This window comes from Strigops habroptila, chromosome 7, assembly GCF_004027225.2.
Source record: "Strigops habroptila isolate Jane chromosome 7, bStrHab1.2.pri, whole genome shotgun sequence".
Classification (NCBI taxonomy): Eukaryota; Metazoa; Chordata; class Aves; order Psittaciformes; family Psittacidae; genus Strigops; species Strigops habroptila.
This window is the reverse complement of record NC_044283.2, coordinates 41,482,895-41,502,879: the sequence shown is the minus strand read 5'-3', so window position 1 is coordinate 41,502,879 and position 19,985 is coordinate 41,482,895. Positions and strand designations below refer to the sequence as shown.

Below are 19,985 nucleotides of genomic sequence, written 5' to 3'. Positions count from 1 at the left end.
TTCAGGAAATAACAGTTTTTCCAGAGAATATGGTGCATTTTATAGTTGTAAAATTATGTACAACCTGAAGATAGATGCCTTTTAATGAAGAGGAGTATTCCATTTGGACTAGAGAGAACACTTGCTTGGTGCTTAGGCCCTGACATATTTCTTAGTTATAACCAAAGAATAATAATGTACTTCCACTCACTGCATAGGCAGGTTTGGGGTTTGGAAACATTGGATTACCAGTGGAAGAAGTGTCTTTTGAGGACCAGCTTTACACAGCAAACCTTCTTGGCTTTTAGCATCATGCTGAAGAGATGCTGAAGAAACTTGTTAGGGAATCTTAGCATGCTGCGTTGTACTTCGCTGTGGGATACAGCATTCTTGATTCTGGTGCTCTAAAACTTTGAGCCCCAACTAGACTTGGAAGCATGCATGTCTTCTGTAGGCTATTCTTGTGTACATTTGTATGCGTGAGATTGGAAGGATGTAGTTAGCAGAATCGTTCTTATGATTCTATTTTGAGTAGCAACGTCTGTTGCTATGCTGCTGTTACCTTGGCTGCTATGAATTTCATGGTGTTCTCAAAAGCAGTTATTTAAGCATAAAATTGACAAGTAAATCAGATTGTGGGGTTTTGGTTTTTTGGTTTTTTGTTTTTTTGTTTAAAAGAAGATTCTGCAGTATTTAGCTTCTTCTGGTTCTCCAACTGGCAGAGTTTGTGTCTATCTCTCCATACTAAGGCTGGGGCTCCTGCTTGACCAGTGTCTTCTGTTAGGCCACTAGCAAAGACCTTTTGTCCCAAGCAAAAAAGAAAAAAAAAAAAAGAAAAAAATAACAATCTGACATGGTGAATTGAAGCAATAGTTTTAAAAACTAATTCTTACTTACATGTTTGTTTCCTCTGAGAAATTGTCATTGTTCTCTTAAGTGAACTTAGATCTTTCCAAGCTCCCACGCTCTGCATTGGCGTAAAACAAAAGGTTATCATATCATTTCTGGAAGGTTCCAGCTGGTTTTGTACCATTATCACACCAGAAAGATGCAGGTACTCACTCCATTTTGTAAAAAGTATCATCATCTGTTTTGTGGAATAGAAATAGTTGGCCTAAACCAGACAAAAGACACTTACGAGACTTGATATATTTGGTTGTGATATTTTGTTTCACACACTAATATACACTGGATTACTGTAATGAAAAGATCTAGGGTATAAGAAGGGGTTTTCCCTTTTTTCCTGCTGCAGTCTCTGGCACTGATAGGCTCTGGCTGTATTTTTCATACGTGTTACTGTGGCTTTGAGAGGATCTTTAGGAGATTTCTGAAAGTGTGCACGATGTTAAAAAGGTTTCTGGAAATGAATATTAAGTGTCATGAGCTGCTGGAACACCTCAGAAAAATGTTAGAAAATGACTAAAGCCAATTAGTGATGGAACAGAAATTTAGGCAGCCTTCAACAATGTCATACACAGAGGCAAACACTGACAACAGCCACCACTGTCATTAAACAAAAAGGAGTTACAGGCTTTTAGTTTTGTCCACCATGATTCGCTGAAAAATTTTCAGTCTGAGGGAACTTCAGCAGACCTTTGCTTATGTACTTGTTTATTGCATTTAGTAAAGACAATTATGCCAGAGGAGGTCTGACTATCAGCATATAAAAGAGCGAACTAGTGTTTGTGAATCAATCCACAAATGTTTATAGCAAAAATGTCTTGTGCAGACTTCAGATTAGTTTTCCTTTGTATGTAATTGAAAAAATTAGTGTCAATATCTTTCTGGACACCAAGACTATGTGCCTTTTGGATAGAAGAAGTAGGTAGAGTGCTTAATGCCACTGTGTGTATGTATAATACAGGTCTCCAGAGTCATAATGAAACATACCAAAAAGTGGTACTTTTACAACTCCTCTTGTTTTGCTGTGCTCTCTGCTGGCATTGTTTATTGTACTTACATACATTTTGTTACTAGCCTCTTTCATGTTGTTAAGAACTTCCTTTTTGTCCTTTTAGTTTGTTCCTAAAGCTGAAGTCCTGTCCTACTGGTACAGGCAGACAAGGACTATCTAGCTATTCAGATAGAAACTCTATCAATTGTGAAAATGTGAAAATCTGTTTTACATATGCAATTGGAACAGATATTTTAGAAATGTCCTAAAATGGAAGGTATTTTTTATTTTTTTTTAAGGCAGATTTTAGTTTTGATAATAAAGAAGTGGGATTCTACTTGCTTAGGAAGTGGGAATTTGTGAGCCAGGCCTCGGCAGCTCCGAAGGCAGCTTGTTTCAGGCTGCCTGAATCTGGAGCCAGCTGGCTTCAGTGTCTCGGTAAAGTGGCAAGAAGTGGGGCAGGATTCCAACACAAATTTGTCAAAGTTGCACACTGTGTGGTTTGGAGGAAAAAAAAACCCCTTTATGCTCACATGAAAAAATCCAGATAGATAATTCTGTTTGCTTACCTAGGAGATGTTCATGAAGAAAGAAGTATGTTACCTAATGCAACTAATGAAGACCAAGCTAATTTGAGATTTTGCAGGGGACAGATGCATGAAATATTTAATTACATCATAAGTTTCTTTAATGATGTCCTAAGTTTCATGATGTTTGATGTTAATATCTCCAGATTATCAAAGCTTTCAGGATGTAAGCAATAATATGGGATAATACAAATACTAACCCAGAAGGCAAAAAAATGCACACCCTTCCCCAATATTATTTAGAAAGAGAGGCTCTAAGTGGGATTTTTGGAACTCTTAGTACTGGATAATATTATTTTAAAGATAATGATATCCTTCATATTAAAAGGAGGCAAAAAGTTTGAATTTCATAAGCATTATTTTAATATATGATAAAATAATGCCTTCTGCCTTCAATACTTGATCAGCTTTAGATAAATTGCTGCTGGCAGATTTAATTGGTGGTTTTGCATTTCCTTGTTCTATTTTGGTTTCTAATTATTTTGAATAATCCATTTAACAGTAATTTCCATTGGTTTCTGTGAAAAGGTTATCTATCAATCAGTTAAAATGGTCTCCTTGACAACAAGAGATGTGGTTCTTAAGAGACAAGTGATTTCACCTTACCTCTTTCTTTTGGATGACTAAAATTTATGTATCAATCTACTCTCCTCTTTTTATTGTAATTCATTCAGCTGAGGATTTGTTTCCAGGTATTGCTGGAGAACCTGAGCCTGTAGCTATTGACTGAGTAGTTTGTTTTAATTTCTCCTTTTTGTCACTCTTCTTTCTTTTCTTGGCCATGTGCCTTTTTTTATGCTTTAAGCACAGAGGCTGACATCCAGTGAAATAAGTCTTATGCTTCGTTAAAATACTGTCTATTTTATTTTTTAGTTCCTTCCACAGTTCTCTTTGTAACATGAAAACAGGAGACAGCCTCACATTCATTGTATTACTTTGAAAATTCTCAGCTTTTTCTTTTCTGGTTTAGAGGCTGCATTCTTCCTATTTAGAGCATGTCATAAATCTAAATCAACTTAAAAAGCAAGGCTTTTACATATGAGTCTATAAAATCAACTGGGTATTTCTAGTTTACGAAGTGTATCCTGTTGGATGCAATCCACTGTCGAATAGGCTTTCTCAGGGAAGCTGAACAAGGCTTCTGAACCTCAGATTTGTTTGAGATCCCCTTTCTGCTTGCTTCCTAATTCAGCTTCTGAGTATAGCCAGGCATGCTGTTTTGTGGTGCTGTCACTTGAAATTGGGAGTTTATCATAAAACTAATATATGCAAATTACCTTTCTCAACATCTATTTGCCATATACAAATAGTAAAATTCATCAGATACTTATTTCAGTAAGTGTTCCTCAGAAAATTTTACTTCAGCTTAAGAAACTGTGTATTTGTAGTCTGAAAAGCAAACATAAAGATTTGTAAAGAGTAGAAAAGTAATGGTGGTGTTATAAAAATCAATGCTATTTTTCCTCATCCTTTCTCTCTCATTGCCTGAAATACTGCAGAAAATACAACCCGCTTATCATAAGAGAATGCTGCGGAATTGGAGGAACTTCAGTGATGATGATTGCATGAATGAAAAGGCTGGTAGGATAAGGGACTGAAAAGGCAAGGACTGTACTTAGAGATGAAGGCTAAAAAGGAATATAGAATGATGAATGATTTTGAGTAGACAGGTTGCAGTTTTCCCTGTCATCGTATTCAGCATTGGAACATGGGGATACTAATTGAAAACTGATTAATGGTAAACTGGGTGTTAAATTTAGATGTGGAGCTTTTTGTTCAATGAGCCTGTGGGATTGTTACTATAGCAAAGTATTAAAGTCAAGAATTTAACAGGATTCAAGGGGACTGGACTACATCTTACTAAATTTATTGTTTAGTAAAATGTGATTATGGTAAAATATTATCCTTCTGGCTAGCAATCTCTAAGCTTCCATGGTTATAGTGAGACCTTTATGGGAGGAGGTTTTATTCTCATACTTTTCATATAAATTCTTGCACTTTTGTCTGGAGCAATTTGTGCTGCCTGTTTCAAGGAACAGGATACTGAACTACATAAAGGACCAGAATTGTATTGTGTTAGATTTATCTTTTTATGCTTTCTAGTCTTCAGTACAGTGCAAAAAAGCTGTTTAACCCTGCAAAGTTGACCTGAAAAATTCAGACTTCTTGAGCTGGAAGCATTCAGCATTCTTTAGCTTTTTTTAGCAGCTTAAGACAGTTTGTCAAGCATGGAGTCTTAACTATAGTAGCACTAGTGGAGGGATAAAAAAGGCTTCAAAAAGTTATTTAGTTTGAATATGTTTGATGACCTTTTTCTAGTTGTTCTAATTTTGAGTGAATTCTTAAATTCCCACATAACAGTTGTCCCTGCTAACTTCTGTTAGAATAGCTAAAGAGGGGAAAAATAACAGTCAACTGGATGGAGGCTAAAAAGCAGTTTTAAGGAAGGGAGAGGACAATTGAATAACTGAAAAACTTGATAAAGATACATGCTCTATATTAAAAGAAAATGTCTGGTTCTACAATTAAAAAATTAAATTTTGTCAGTTTTGTTAATTTCAAGTTGAGACATTTAAAAAAAAGTCTACATATTGCAGAGATAGCGATATGTAATATTTTTATGACCTTGGAGAAGCTCTGAGAGACACAACAGGATCCAGACTTGTTTGTTTGACACTGTTGGTTAGGTCTAATGAATCAGCCATTGTTCATGTTGAACTACAGGTTTAAAACATGTTTGTCAACTACATACAGAGCATGTTCTTTTCTGGAATCTTTTTTTTTTCTGTATTTGTGTATAAAAGGTAGCAAAACCTAAGTAATTGTCAAAGACAAGTACTAAGATGAAGCAATGCTGAAAATGTTAAATTGCTATGATTGCTCCTTTTAGTATAATGTGTTTTAATATTTCCACTATTTTCAAGAATTTTTAAATATAAAAGCAATTTGTGAGACCAATCTTTATATCAAATATTTTAAGTTAAGGTATTGTTTCTAGATATGACAAAATAGCTTGCATAGTGAATCATTTTCCTCTATTTTTCCTCAGCTGCTTTAATGCTTGTTGTGGAATACACTTTGCCACTGTATGTTAGAGTATTTCTTTTTGTCCAAACAGAACAGCACTTTTCTGATGTCGTTCTTAGTGAAGAATACCTCAATCTTGGTGTTGAGCAGGTGTGCAGTCTTATATCCAGTGACAAACTCACAATTGCCTCAGAAGAGAAGGTAAGACCATCTGTATCCTGGTATTGGGTTTATTCTTTTGAGTGAGAGAGCGAGCTTGCTCTTACTGCTCTTGTACACTTGTTTGGATGTGTTTGTTTCCTCAGAGAAATGAAGCATGTATTCTGCTCATTTAAAGGATTTTTCCTAAAAGTGTTACGGATTTTCCCCAAAAGTGTTGTCAGTCTGATGTTGAAAATTAATCTGAACTCTTAAAAATCCTAAAAATGTATTCTATTACTTAACATTTTGTTCTTTGAAAAAAATGGAAACTAAATTAAATGGATAGTCCTTCTCATCTTAAAGCAGGACAAACAGAACACATGCTGTGAATTACATACATAGGAGTCTGGTTTACCAGGGGATAAATAACTCCAAAATAGTAGTTTGAAGAGCAAGTGTATGCCATCTACTAAGTTTAACATCAGCAGTCCCATGAATGTATTAAAACTCTGTATGTACATGTGGGCTGTTTAGGCTAACTGAACATATGTGAGTTGCAAAGGAGATGCCTAGGTAACTTGGTATAACCAAACTTCAGTTTAAATATGTGTTGGCTTATCTTTAGCTAGAACTCATTCTTTTAAAGACATTTTTGAAACTCTTGTGATCTCAGTGAGTCCAGTGCAGCCCTTCTAACCTCTAATAGTTTTCAGGTTGTAGATGTATTCATTTTGACCTTTTGAATCCAGTTGCGATCAATTTAAAATATGTTGGTTTTTCTTTTTTCCAAGGATTATATAATGGTACTAACACCTCTGTTCAAATGAGGCTAAATTGTATTCAAAAGCATGTTTGAATTCTGATTTGCATGGCTAGGTAGTGTTTTGTATTAAAACCTTTTTGGAACTTTGAATCTAGGCACTATCTGCCTAAACTGCAACTAGCAAAGTCACATTGCTCTTCCATAATACCCTGAAGGTCAGGATCTATCACTTTGATACATGTAATGTTGCTTCTGTGGAGTATAATTAAGGTTTTAATGCTCTAGATGTATGATCGGCTGCTGTGCAACAGAGGAGAAACTAGGCTTGGGATCGGTTCTCCTAGTAACACCCAGTGATGAAAAGTCTTTTGAATGATGATTTGGCAGATAAATTCTCCAAGAAAGGAAGAAAAGTATGAGGATTGTAATATCATTGCTGCTGTGTTGTTTGTTTACCTAGTTTTATTGGATTTTCAGTATCAATGAAGTTACTGTGTGCATTTTGTCAATGTAGCACAGCTGTCCTTGAAACACCAGTAGAGGAGTGATATAAAAAGACACTGGCTAATGCATCCTCAGAATTTTATAGTGGATAAATAAGGAAACAATAGGAGCTGTAACTGCTGTCATCTTTTCTTTCATTAGGAATTTTAGTATAAGCAAAAACTCTTTTTGGAGGCACGCTGATATATTCATACTTATGAACTTGTAAGTCAAGGGACTTGCATTTGTTTGTTTTCTGGAAGGTATTTGAAGCAGTGATAGCGTGGGTAAACCATGACAAAGATGTAAGGCAGGAGCTAATGGCACGCCTGATGGAGCATGTTCGGCTGCCTTTGCTTTCCCGGGAATATTTAGTTCAGGTAAGCAAAAAGGAATACTAATTCTTCTGCACGTGAAAATTTCTGTTTGTTTGGGGTTTTTTTTAATGCCAGATTGATAATTTAGAATTTAAACGGTGGAATGTAGTGTGTTACTGATAGTAAAAATAAACAACCACTACCTCATATGCACGTGCACACAGACACACAGAGCCAAATGAGGGATTGCCACATGACATATATAGAAGATGACATATATAAGTAATTTATTTGTTTGGTTGACTGCTTATTTTACCACACTAGCAATTCGTATTATTTCATTCACTGAGATCAGGTTAGCTTTCATTTGTAATATAATCTTTGATACAAGATTTCTTTTTGTAAGTGAATTTTCAATTTCTGAATTGTATCTACTGTATAATTTGGTTAGGAATTAATGACAAAGGAAACATACCTTTACCTGCCTCAGATATAATACATTTTTTGAAATTTTATAAGCTCATTTTGAATATTTTGGTGTCAGGACAAATATTTAAGGTTGAAAATGTGAGTTCACTATTAACATTGGATAGTAGGTGTAGCAGTAGGTTGGTAGGTGTTTATTTTAAAAATTCTGGTTTATGATACGCATTTTGTCATACTTTGTGGGTTGTTTTGGGCACTTTTGTTTTGTTTTGGGTTTTGTTGTGTGGGGTTGATTTTAAATTTATTTATTTATTTTTATTGTTGCGGGGTGGCTTTACTAGTTTCTTAAATTAGTCTCCACCGATCCCTCCCTTAAAGTGTACTGTACTCTCTGTATTTGAAAAGTCAAGAAATGTGCCTGATTGCAAGAGAAGTGATTTACCTTGCCTAACACTGTTTCTTCCCCTTACTAATTGAGAATCAATGTCTCTCTATTTCCCTTTTTCTTTTCAGGGACTGCGTATTGCCATCACATAAATTTGTGTTTAACTGGTTAAATGACAATCTAAAAAGTCTGATTAATCTGCATTTGTGTGATATAACACAGGCTTTATTACACTTCAGATTGTGATTTGTGTTTTACTTCCTTAACATGCTCAGACCTTGTTAAACTTCTATTAATAAACAGAGAGTTGAAGAGGAAATACTGGTTAAGAACAGCAGTGCTTGTAAAGATTACCTCATTGAAGCTATGAAGTACCACTTGCTGCCAACTGAGCAACGAGCATTGATGAAAAGCACTCGAACAAAATTGAGAACACCCGCTAGCCTTCCAAAAGTAAGACCCTTATTTTTCTAATATACTTATTTCTTCAAACTCCATTTCAAAAGATAAGAGCATTGCTGTCACTTGGGGTATTCCAGTAAAAAATTTTGTACCACAATTATTTATCACAAAAATATTTATCACAAAAATGTAACAAGTGATTAGCTTTATGCTCTTATGATACAGATTTTTTAGTCTCCCACCTACACACACCACCACCACTATCTCCCCTTCCAATATATATATTTTTAATATGTGCTTCAGCATCAGAGAAATACACAGTTGTGGGGAAATAAGGCTAGTTTTAAAAAAGCAATCACAAAAAACTAAAGACTAAAGCTTCTGAGTTGAGACATTTTACTCCATTTTTACCTAAACATTGCCTTTCATTCATTTTAGAAGAAAACAAATTAAACATTAGATATTATCTTGTTTCCAGTGAAGTAAAGAAGTTTTCTCATAGTACTATTATAGCAATTGCAATAATGGAATAGGAGATTCTGTTCAGCAGGTTTAGCACATTTCTCCCAAGGGAACAAGATAAGGCTGTTCTGTGATGAATAGTCACAATTCCATTGAATATCATAGACACTGAATTCTCGTACCTGAGGTCAGAGTAGGATGTGAAGACACAGCAGGATCTGCCTCATTCATGGGAACTTTACCTAGATTCTAATTGCTTCCTGTTTTTCTACCTCAGATGTTTACTCTGGCCACAATAATTACAAATTGCATGTGTTTTGCCTGGTTTGCAAGACTCCCAATTTCTTATTTAGGAGCCCTTTAATTACTTCTTGTACAGAAGCTTGCTTTATTTTTTAACATTTTTTGATCTTTCAGGTGCTCTCATATATGCAAATAACTAAAAAATACTATTCTCTCCCTTTTAGTTGATGATGGTAGTTGGAGGACAGGCACCAAAGGCAATTCGCAGTGTTGAATGCTATGATTTTAAAGAAGAACGCTGGCATCAGGTGGCTGAATTGCCTTCCAGAAGATGTAGAGCAGGTAAATGATGCCTAATTTTCTGTTGCAGTTGGTAATGCTGCAGAATGTAGGTGTCTGTATAAAGCATTGTATGTTCTTTGGAACAGTACTTCAGATGTTTATCTGAGAAGGGCTAAGCCTTGACTTCAGTGATCATTCTTGGTTTTCAAATTACTTGCTAATCTGAAACAATACAAATTTGATAACTTGATCTTAATTTGTGCTTCAGTTTGTAATCTCTAGAGTAAACTGCTTTATTACCTCCTATAAATACAAAGGATAATGAAATTTAAATTGTATTGCATTACATTATGAATAATTTTACTATTAAAATACTCTATGTTGAGATGAAGAATGTGAAGATTAAATGAAGATTAAGTGAGATTAAAAATGTGAAGAAGTGACAGACGCTAAAAATGTGAAAATGTGATCTTAAAGCAGCTGAGATATCTAAGCAAGAAGGAATTCAGCAGGCATGATATTCAGAAGTGTAAGTTTACTATTAACAAAAAGTGTAAGAACTTCTAGTGCTTAATCTGAAGTGCAGCTCTAGGACGCTGTCAAAAACCTCATAGTGTAGTGAGTACTGTAAGTTATATCAAGTATCTGCATACTTAGGAGAGTACACAATAAAACAAGTTGACAGAGAGACTAAAATGCTCATCTTTCCTCCCTGTTTCCCTGCTCTAGGAATGGTGTACATGGGAGGCATGGTTTATGCTGTTGGTGGTTTCAATGGTTCTCTGAGAGTTCGCACGGTAGATTCCTATGATCCAGTGAAGGACCAGTGGACAAGTGTTGCTAATATGCAAGACAGGAGAAGCACACTGGGAGCAGCTGTATTAAATGGCCTTCTTTATGCTGTGGGAGGATTTGATGGGAGTACAGGTATATTTGCCTTTATACAGTGTTGCTTAGCTTTGATTACTTTTGACATAATTGTATCAAATTTTAACATCTCTTTCCCAGTAGCGGTGATGAAACCAAGCATGAAAGTAGCTTGGCATCTTGAAGTGTGGAATGTGCTTTAGTGGTCACATCTTTCTACCTGAACAGTGGACTGTTTGCTCCCGTCTAGGGTTCTTGGCTTAATGGCTAGTTAATCTTTGACAAGTTGCCTTTTTGTCTTTCAGTATTCCTTTTATAGTCAGAGTCTTTCACTCATGGAAAATGTGAGCCTAAAAATTACAATTCCTTTGTCCTCTTTGCATATGAAGTATATTTCTGCATTTTCATGTAGTGTAAGTAGGATTATAAACAGCTTTTTCTAACCTCTGGGAAGGCTTTGGACATGCACTGTTCATTCTCTTCACAGACGCATTAAAGCATTTGTGCAGAGATGATCCTCTTCCTTAATAGCTATTACAGAAGCACATATAGGACAGAACATTGTGACTTCATTAAAAAGAAAGAAAAAAAAAAAAATCCAGGGAAGAATTTCTCAGAGTTCCATAAAAGCTTTTATCAATTTGCCCATTTTCAGACACCAAGAATGGGTTGACTGTAATTGGTTATCTAAAGGTTATGCTTTTTGCACAGTAATAGTCCTTAAAATGAAATAATTTGAATTTTCAGATATGAAGAATTTTCTGGAAGGGTAGACAGTTTGTTGCATCTAGATTTATAGAGAAAATAATGTTATATTATCTTCATAGGTTTATCATCAGTTGAAGTTTACAACTTAAAGACTAATGAGTGGTTTCATGTAGCTCCAATGAACACAAGAAGAAGTAGTGTTGGCGTAGGTGTTGTTGGAGGTGAGTTGACAAATTATATTAAAAAAGGGGGGGAGGGAATGCAATAATTTACCCTAATGACTTTACTCACTTTTGAAAACATACTTCTGAATTATGTTTTTGCTCAACGTTGTAATTCAAATGGTATGAACGATACATAATCGTTCTACTTGGTTTTGACCAGCTTTTAGCATAGATGATGTAAATTTTTTTCAGAGCTTCAACTGTGCCTGAGGCTAGCTGAAGAAAAGCTGGCTAAGCATGCATGCTCTAAGTTACGCATGTCAGCAAAGCTAGAGAGCCTGATTACTGAAGTGATGACCTTATAAATTGGTCTCTAGTGATGTAGCACTGCAACTGTCAACTCTGTTAGCTGTGGCTGACCTTGCTGGTTGCATGCTGGCGATGATATCGAGGACAGTGCCAGGAAAACTGCTGGCTTTTGAGTCAGCTTGGTGGTGAATAGCCTGGATGTCACTTGCACAATGTACCTGGACCAGCTCTTGGGTCTTAAAACAGTATTAGTTGTGTGTTTTAGCTGCATAGGAACCACTGCTGTTTCTGATCTGAAAATGCAGGCTGTACAACTAATTTTCATCTGAATTTTTGACATTTCTACGAAGTCTATTTGTGAGCTTCCAGCGCTGGACATATTTAAATTAGCTGGCTTTTGAACAGTTCTTAATTAAAACCAGGGTAAAGTACCTTTGTATTTCAGCTAGGCAATTTAAGCTGACGCACATTGTTCTTGTTAGATACTGTCTGCCTTTTACATCCTTATAGTGACAAAAACTATAGAGTACTATCTTGAACTATATAAGAAATAGAAACTCAATAATGGATTGACAAGAGGTACTGATTAATAGCTAATTCTGAGAACGATGACTTCCCCTCAGCCTGTGTACCAACATAGTTTGTGCAGATTAGAAGTGTGTTTCTGTTGTTTACCCCTCTAGGTAAACTGTATGCTGTTGGTGGCTACGATGGGGCGTCACGTCAGTGCCTTAGTTCGGTAGAATGCTATGATGCTAATACGAATGAGTGGAACTATGTTGCAGAAATGAGCACTAGACGGAGTGGAGCAGGTGAGTGGGCAAGAATCAATTATCCTTGTAAAACTGAAACAAATCTGTGGTTTTAAAATGTATATAAAAATATCAAAGGTAAGCTAAAGTCTGAGTTTAATGGAATATGTTAGTCTTAAATGGCTGATATATTGCACGTTATAAATACAAAACTGTCCTATAGCGTGAGATTCAGTCTGTAATAGTAAATATCTTTCCTTGCTTTTTCATACTTTTCATATTCCTCCTTTTCCCATAACTTCTGATGTTTTTTAACATACACACTAATATGCATGGATTGTGACAATCAATTTAATGTCACCTAAATACTGAAGTATCAAAGTCTACATGGTCAGGGTGAAAAAATGTCATTTCCTCAAAAATGTCTCTTTGCTAGTGTAGGGCTGATTTTTCTAATAGCATTATCAGGTTGACTACACGTGAACTGTGACTAGATTTCCACCTCTGTGAAGGACTTGTTCTGCATTCTGATTCACTGCAGGAAATTTTATCCTTGTTCATTCTTAAGTTTGTATTACTGGTTTCATCCTATTACTTCCATTTATGTACCCTTTGTTTCATCTTCAGTAATTGTTCTCATTGCCTGGTGTTTACATCCTTTGCATATTTATATGGGCTACTATATGTTATCCTTCCTTATCATTTAGCCAAGGTATATCCATTTATTTCTTTATAATCCTAAAAAACTCTTCTTTATTTTTCTCATGGATTTTTTTTTTCCTTTTTACGATTCTGAGTATGTATATTTCTCTTTAAAGACATCAAAAGTGCCTATGATATTTGGCTTTTGTTTAGTGAAATGATACTTCCACAGCTTCAAACTGACTTTAGTATTTTCATTATCTATTTATATTATGGACTCAAATCTCATTTACTGTTCACTGTCCTCTATTTGTCTTTTGGTATTTCAGGTTTTTTCAACTCGCAGAAGTTGTTTTATTTCTCTAGATGCGTTGCCATGGACTTTTTCAAGTCAAATTGCATAATATTACTTTTCTACATTTATTTTTTTAGTTGTTTAAGTCACTTTTTTGCCAAGTACTCAATGGTGCTTTTTAGCAGCACCCTTCAAATATCTACTGGCGGTTGCATTAATGTGCTTCATAATTGGAAGAGATGCTCTTACAAATAAAACTGAATGGACTTCTAGTATGCTCAGTAGATAATTACTAGTTATCCCAAATTTTCATCCTGACTTCCATTGTTCTTTACAAACTCTGAACAGTTTTTAATCTGTATAATGATATTTATGTCCAAATTATTTCAGAAGAAATATATAAAAGTATTAAAACCATTGCTGAAATTTAGATACTTAGTTTCTGATACTTTCGTTACATACTTACAAAAATCAGCAAGTTGATATGTCACTTAATGCTAAAATTAATGTTTTGATTGTGTTTCTAAACAAAAACTATGATGCTCATGAAGGAAACATGATACATGGTATCTCAAGAAAACACGGCTGTCTTGTGAAACTTCTAGTTACTGAGCCTGTGCATCTTTAAAGTAAATTCTGGATTAAAAACTGGCCAGAGTTACAGTAAGGGTACTGTTAAATACTCCTGTCTAATATTGGCAAGTTTTGAGAAAAATGTTTATAAAAGTGGGCAAACTACAAGTATAATTATAAAGACAAATAGTGTTGATGGGTTGTGACAAAGCTTCATTTTGCAATCTGCCTGCACACCCATTTTATCTCAGCATTTTTTTTAATAGTCTGTTTTTGCAAACTATCTTTGTGCTTGTAGCCTATTTATACACTAGGTATTTTCAGATCTTTTAAAAAAGTTGAATTAGTTCTACAACTTTGATGTTTAGTGTCTTTAGATACACTAACTACTGGGATCTTTCTGCCCTTCCTCTCCCTTCCCTTGTCCCAGAGTTCAGGACTTGTGTTTGTTTACTCAGCTCTCTGCTGCCTTTTACCTTGTCCTCTGATTACAGCAGCAACAAAAAAAAAAAAAAAAAAAAAAAGGAGAAACTGTAAATGTAGTCAGTTATTTCAGATTCATATAATTGAGTAAAATAATCAACATTCTTCTGTGCCATTCTGTTAAATACATAGAAAATTGTATCTGTGAATGGGAGAGGAGTGGCTGGAAATGTGGAAATCACAGCTATTAACTGATCTTGGCTGTAACGGCCGAATGTCCAAAACCACCAGAGTTATTTCAACTGGCCATCAGTCCTGGTAGTGGTACTATGGATGTTAACTAAAGAGAATTTTGTTCCTGTATTAAACCTTTGGATCTCTGGTCATATCAAAGAACTTAAGCCCGTCTCTTCTGTTCCTACTGCTTCAGCTTCATTCAAAAGCAACTTCAGAGGTTTACCCTTGGTTACTTTTCTTTAGTACCAATTGCTTCTCGGTTGATCAATATGGGGACAGATCTGTTTCCAGCAATATATTGGGAGGAGGAACTTCAGACCCAGATATAGGCCATTTTGGGGGGATAAGAGATATAAGGGGTCCTGAAAAATGGGCAGGAAAGAAAAATAACAAAGAAAGGAGAACTCGGAAGACGGCAACAAGAGGATACAGACGGAAGGAGCAAGAAATAAGGTAGGACTTGGAAACTGGGTGTGGGATTAAGGGAATATGAAGCACCAAAGAGGAACTGAGGACATTATTAAAAATAAGGAGCTAAAGAAAAAATGGCAATATGGCAGAGGGAAAACCTACGCACTGAATAGGAAGGTTGGTAACTATACAGAAAACCTGAGTGGGGGATGAATATCACATCACATATTTAAATTAAATATCTTAGCCCTCCTTCTAGCTCTGTAATGTTTAATTCTACAAAAGATGAGTATTATATTATCCTGTCTAATAAAGTGTGATCAGAGTGGGAGAAAGAAAAGCTGTCACACTATACTGTGATATGATAGCTAGAATTAATAGTAACAAAAGAGGAATTAAATTAACTGGAAAGGATATGGGGAAATGTTAGTAGTGAGTATCACTGATAAAGCACTAGATAGCATGATTTATAAAACAGTGTCCTATTAAGAAGCTATTTTTCAGATTTGCAGTACCAATTAACTCTTCCATGTTTCCTTCCCCTCTTATTTTCATTATTAAAATCTGTCTTTAAATAAGGAAATGTAGTTATTTCAGCAGGAGTCATTTCTCTCCCTCTATAAGAATGGCTCTTACATACAATACTAGTGATATGTTTTCAAAGATATTTCAGCTGGCTGTCAAGGTCTCAGGGTTCTCTTTTTTTTTTTTTTAACTCAGCTTGGTGGGTTTTTTCCCTCTGAAGGACTGAACTAATATTTTGCATTCATATTTGCTGTTTCCCTTTAATAAAGATTTTAAGCTGTGCTCTTCCCATGGAGCCATTTAAAGACTATATTCACAAATCTGTACCTCAGCTTTGAGTTTCATAACCTTAAATGTGGCATATATTAGATTTCCCAATGTACTTTCATAGTGGTGTTTTTTCAGTTGTATTTACGGTCCATCACTCACAAGTTTTAATGCAAAAAACACCTACGTTTCTGAAATCTGGTATGTTGGGTTCTAATAGTGCATTATAAAGTGAGGAATGAACAACAGGCCTTCCTTTCTGCTTGTTTCTATATGTGGAGCCCAAGTAGCAAGTAGATATAGACTAGCTTGCTTTATTCCTTCATCCCAAGCTTATAGATTGATAAACTTTCTGTAAAGTAAAGGAGATCCTTCAGTATCCTTCTGGATATTTTGATAACTGAAGCTTGGTGTTCGGTTATGTGGTTCAGTTGACGCACTGGAGGGAAGGGATGCCATCCAGAGGGACCTTGACACACTTGAGAGGTGGGCCAGTGCCAACCTTATGAAGTTCAACAATGCAAAGTGCAGGGTCCTGCACCTGGGTTGGGGCAATCCCAGGCACTGCTACAGGTTGGGCAGAGAAGAGATTCAGAGCAGCCTTGCGGAGAAGGACTTGGGGGTGTTGGTTGATGAGAAGCTTAACATGAGCCAGCTTCAGTATGCGCTTGCAGCCCAGAAACCAACCGTATCCTGGGCTGCATCAAAAGGAGTATGACCAGCAGGTGGAAGGAGGTGATCCTGCCCCTCTGCTCTGCTCCTGTGAGACCCCACTTGGTGTATTGTGTGCAGTTCTGGTGTCCTCAGCATAAGAAGGACATGGAGCTGTTGGAGCAAGTCCAGAGGAGGGCCACGAGGATGATCAAGGGGCTGGAGCACCTCCCGTATGAAGACAGGCTGAGAGAGTTGGGGCTGTTCAGCCTGGAGAAAGCTGAGTGGAGACCTCATAGCAGCCTTCCAGTGTCTGAAGGGGGCCTACAGGGATATCAGAGGGGGACTCTTCCTCAGGGACTGTAGTGATAGGACACGGGGTAAGGGGTTTAAACTTAAACAGGGGAAATTCAGGTTAGATACAAAGAAGTTCTTTACTGTGAGGGTGGTGAGGCACAGGAACAGGTTGCCCAAGGAAGCTGTGAATACTCCATCCCTGGCAGTGTTCACGGCCAGATTGGACAGAGCCTTGGATGACATGGTCTAGGGTGAAGCATCCCTGCCCATGGCAGGGGGGTTGGAACTAGATGATCTTAAGGTCCTTTCCAACCCTAACTATTGTACGATTCTCCTCCAAATCCTGGAGGAGGAAGGTGCGCACTCTTAACTGTTTACTTTTGTTTCATATATATGTTTACACGGCATTCCAACACTTCAGTGGATACATCCCTGTTGTATAATGTCTATCCATTCAGCTTTTATCCTCCATACTGAACAGTTTTTACTTTCTGAAAATTCACTTACACTTTGTCGTCTTGTCAGATTTCCATTATGCTGGCTGAGCACTGTCTCATTTACTGTCACTTCTAATTAGTCCTAAGTTTCAACAATCCTCATTTTCCTGCATATCATGTTTCATCCCAGATTTTCTAAATCTTCTGTTGCAGAACAGCTCTGGTCTTTGTATACTGCAGTATAGTAGATGGGCATGTGAGATATTTTATCAGCGTCTTACTGTAGCTACCATCTCTCTGCTTTAATGCATTCTGACCCAAATGTTCTTTGAAATAGTTCCTAACATTGACCGGATGAATGATTTATGTTAGTAGATGTAATATCTGTTGTCTCTGCTTTGTATCAGTCAAACTGTTCTCTGGTTAATTTTGAGTATTTTCCTATGTTCACAGGTGTTGGTGTGTTAAACAATTTATTGTATGCGGTAGGTGGTCATGATGGTCCTTTGGTAAGAAAAAGCGTTGAAGTGTTTGACCCTGTCGCCAGTACGTGGAAGCAGGTTGCAGACATGAACATGTGCAGAAGGAATGCAGGTATACACAAGAAGTACCTCAAAATGGTAGTAATACCATTTGGTGTGGATGGCATAGTCCTGGATTTCTGCTGCTTTTGTGATGTTGCAGAATAAAAACCACGCTTTTTTGGGTGAACAAGCCAATTGCTAATTTTCATATTGGCTTCCTGTCTTTTTTTAGGTGTTTGTGCTGTAAATGGTCTCTTGTATGTAGTTGGAGGAGATGACGGTTCCTGTAATTTATCAACAGTGGAATATTATAATCCAACAACTGATAAATGGACAGTTGTGTCATCTTGTATGAGTACAGGAAGGAGCTATGCAGGTAATGTGTGTAGATATATTTTTAACTGACTTTTTGCAGTATAACAGCTAAGATAAGAAATTTGACAAAGCGTCAAAACAAAGTCCTGTCTAAGATAAAGCCTAAGATACCAGAATGGATGTGAAGAAACTATGGGTATGTTTTGAATGATGACTTCAAACAATTATTCACTACAAGCTAAAAGATGGTATTAAACTGTACTCAATAGGGATTTAGCACATAAGTGGTGAGTCAGAAAGACAATTCTGGTATGACCACTCCTTTTTTTAACAAGATATTTGTGTTGCAATCTATGGGGGTCCAATTCTGAAGTTCTTTGGGATTTGATATTCAGAAAACAAGAACTGATTCAGGAACTTTTTCCTTCAATAATTGCAGTTTCTCAAATGAATGAAGTGAATGTTAACAATATATTTCACTGATAAAATTAAATTTGAGTAATGGCAAATTTTTTCAAGTCACAGAAACTGAGAACTTTGCCCTGATTAAGACAACGTTCTGTCAGAGAAATTAGGGAAAATATCAACATTGATGCTGGTGCAGTTTTTTTATTTTATGCTACTTTGCAAGGTATTATATTAAAACTTTCTTTTCATATTCTTGAATTTTTGGTAAAATACTACCTAAAGATTTCTGCCTTTTTTTTTTTTTCCTCTTCACTCCAGGTGTTACAGTTATTGACAAGCCATTATGATCTGTAAACAGATTTTCAACTTGATTATGCACTAGAAGCAGTCTTCAACAAGTGTATTTGAAGTGACTGAGTATCTAAGCACTTCTCTACTTGTAGCTGCACCTTGAGTCACAGAGGAAGATGTGACTGTCTACAATTACAGATGACAGATGATGAAGATTACTCTAGGTAGACGCAGCGCGTAGGATTATTCTGCAGTTGAGCAGAAGCTGATTGAATTTTTGAAGTCTGGTGGACCATTTTTTTTATTGCAAGGTCTTAAAAAAAAAAAAAAAAGGCCACTTTCATAAGGACTGACTTATGTCAGTCACGACTGAGAAACGGATTGTCAGTGAAGAATGGTGTGTATTCTGGTGAAAGTAAATTTTTGTCTTATTTTTTCCAGAGACTAATAAATATATTTAAAGAAATGAACTGTCAGTCTTCATAGTAGGTATTGGATCCCACCTCAGTAATTCAAGCTGGCATGGGGTAAATTTGTTTCCTTTTATAAGACTTTTGTTACATAAACTATACTATGTGCATATGTTTATGTGAGCATAACTTGCTTTCTATTGGAATTCTTCAAAACCTGATTTTACTATTTATAATTTGGCACAGTACTTTGAATATGTCGGTACTATGTTGTAAAACAGAGTTGTATTTTTTGATATGTAACAATGCTTAACTACTACTAATTCCCACTGAAGGAGATCAGAGATGGTATTAACATTCTTGAACAGGTGTAATTTCAAGATCTTTTTAATAAAAATGTTGTCTGTACTTATGTTTTTTTTTTCTGTTCAATTTTGGTCACATTTAGATGTTACTTTTTTCTTACCTTTTTATCCAAAAGGTGATTTGGCATGAAAATAACTGAAAATATATAATGAATGTATGAAATTGCGTCGAACTTGCATGGTACTAAGGCCTATTTATGCGTGTAACCTTAGCTTCTATTAGCTAATATCTGAATATACTGTATGTGGCCATGCTTATCAAGCAGCTCATTTTTATTCGTTCTTGGATGGCCTCCTTTTAACATGACCAAAGTTATTGTCATATTTGAGATTTTCTTCAAATAAAAGTTTGTATATTGGTTTCCTAATGCCAACAGGTCGCTTAAAACTTGTGTTTCTCAATACAAGTCTCAAACCAAAAAATCTTGATAGAGGTGAAGGGAGATTTTTTTTTTATTATTTTTTTTTTGGGGGGGGGGAGGTATGGTGAGAGAAATATGGGGGGAAGCTGATGTTCTAAAGAACCAAATGTGAGCCAATTGAACTATGAAGGTTTAGGAACTGGTCATGTAAATATTACTGGTTTGCTGCAGGTCTTTCTGAAAGCTTTGGTTTTCAGTTAACGCAGCGTCCACCTCAGTTTCACTGGAATTTAAGAGCTGTGAAATTAGCATAATGGCTGAGAATAACATTTGGGGGGGGGGGGCAGACGCTTGAATTAAA

At 36.1% G+C, this 19,985-nt stretch overlaps 1 protein-coding gene across 3 annotated transcripts in view; it reads left to right on the top strand.

The window, feature by feature from the left end:
• Positions 1-19,636, top strand: part of KLHL2 (kelch like family member 2) — a 61,507-nt gene extending 41,871 nt beyond the window's left edge. For 2 of the 3 annotated variants that reach the window (XM_030491526.2, XM_030491529.1), the window contains 10 exons: positions 5,579-5,688; positions 7,138-7,254; positions 8,306-8,455; positions 9,334-9,451; positions 10,121-10,318; positions 11,086-11,187; positions 12,123-12,251; positions 17,403-17,543; positions 17,706-17,849; positions 18,515-19,636. In XM_030491526.2, coding sequence (XP_030347386.1) covers positions 5,579-5,688; positions 7,138-7,254; positions 8,306-8,455; positions 9,334-9,451; positions 10,121-10,318; positions 11,086-11,187; positions 12,123-12,251; positions 17,403-17,543; positions 17,706-17,849; positions 18,515-18,543 — 1,238 coding nt within the window. In that variant the 3' untranslated portion in view covers positions 18,544-19,636. The remainder of the gene's footprint in view (positions 1-5,578; positions 5,689-7,137; positions 7,255-8,305; positions 8,456-9,333; positions 9,452-10,120; positions 10,319-11,085; positions 11,188-12,122; positions 12,252-17,402; positions 17,544-17,705; positions 17,850-18,514) is intronic. The other variant, XM_030491528.1, reaches the window with a different exon arrangement.
• Positions 19,637-19,985: the final 349 nt, after the last annotated feature.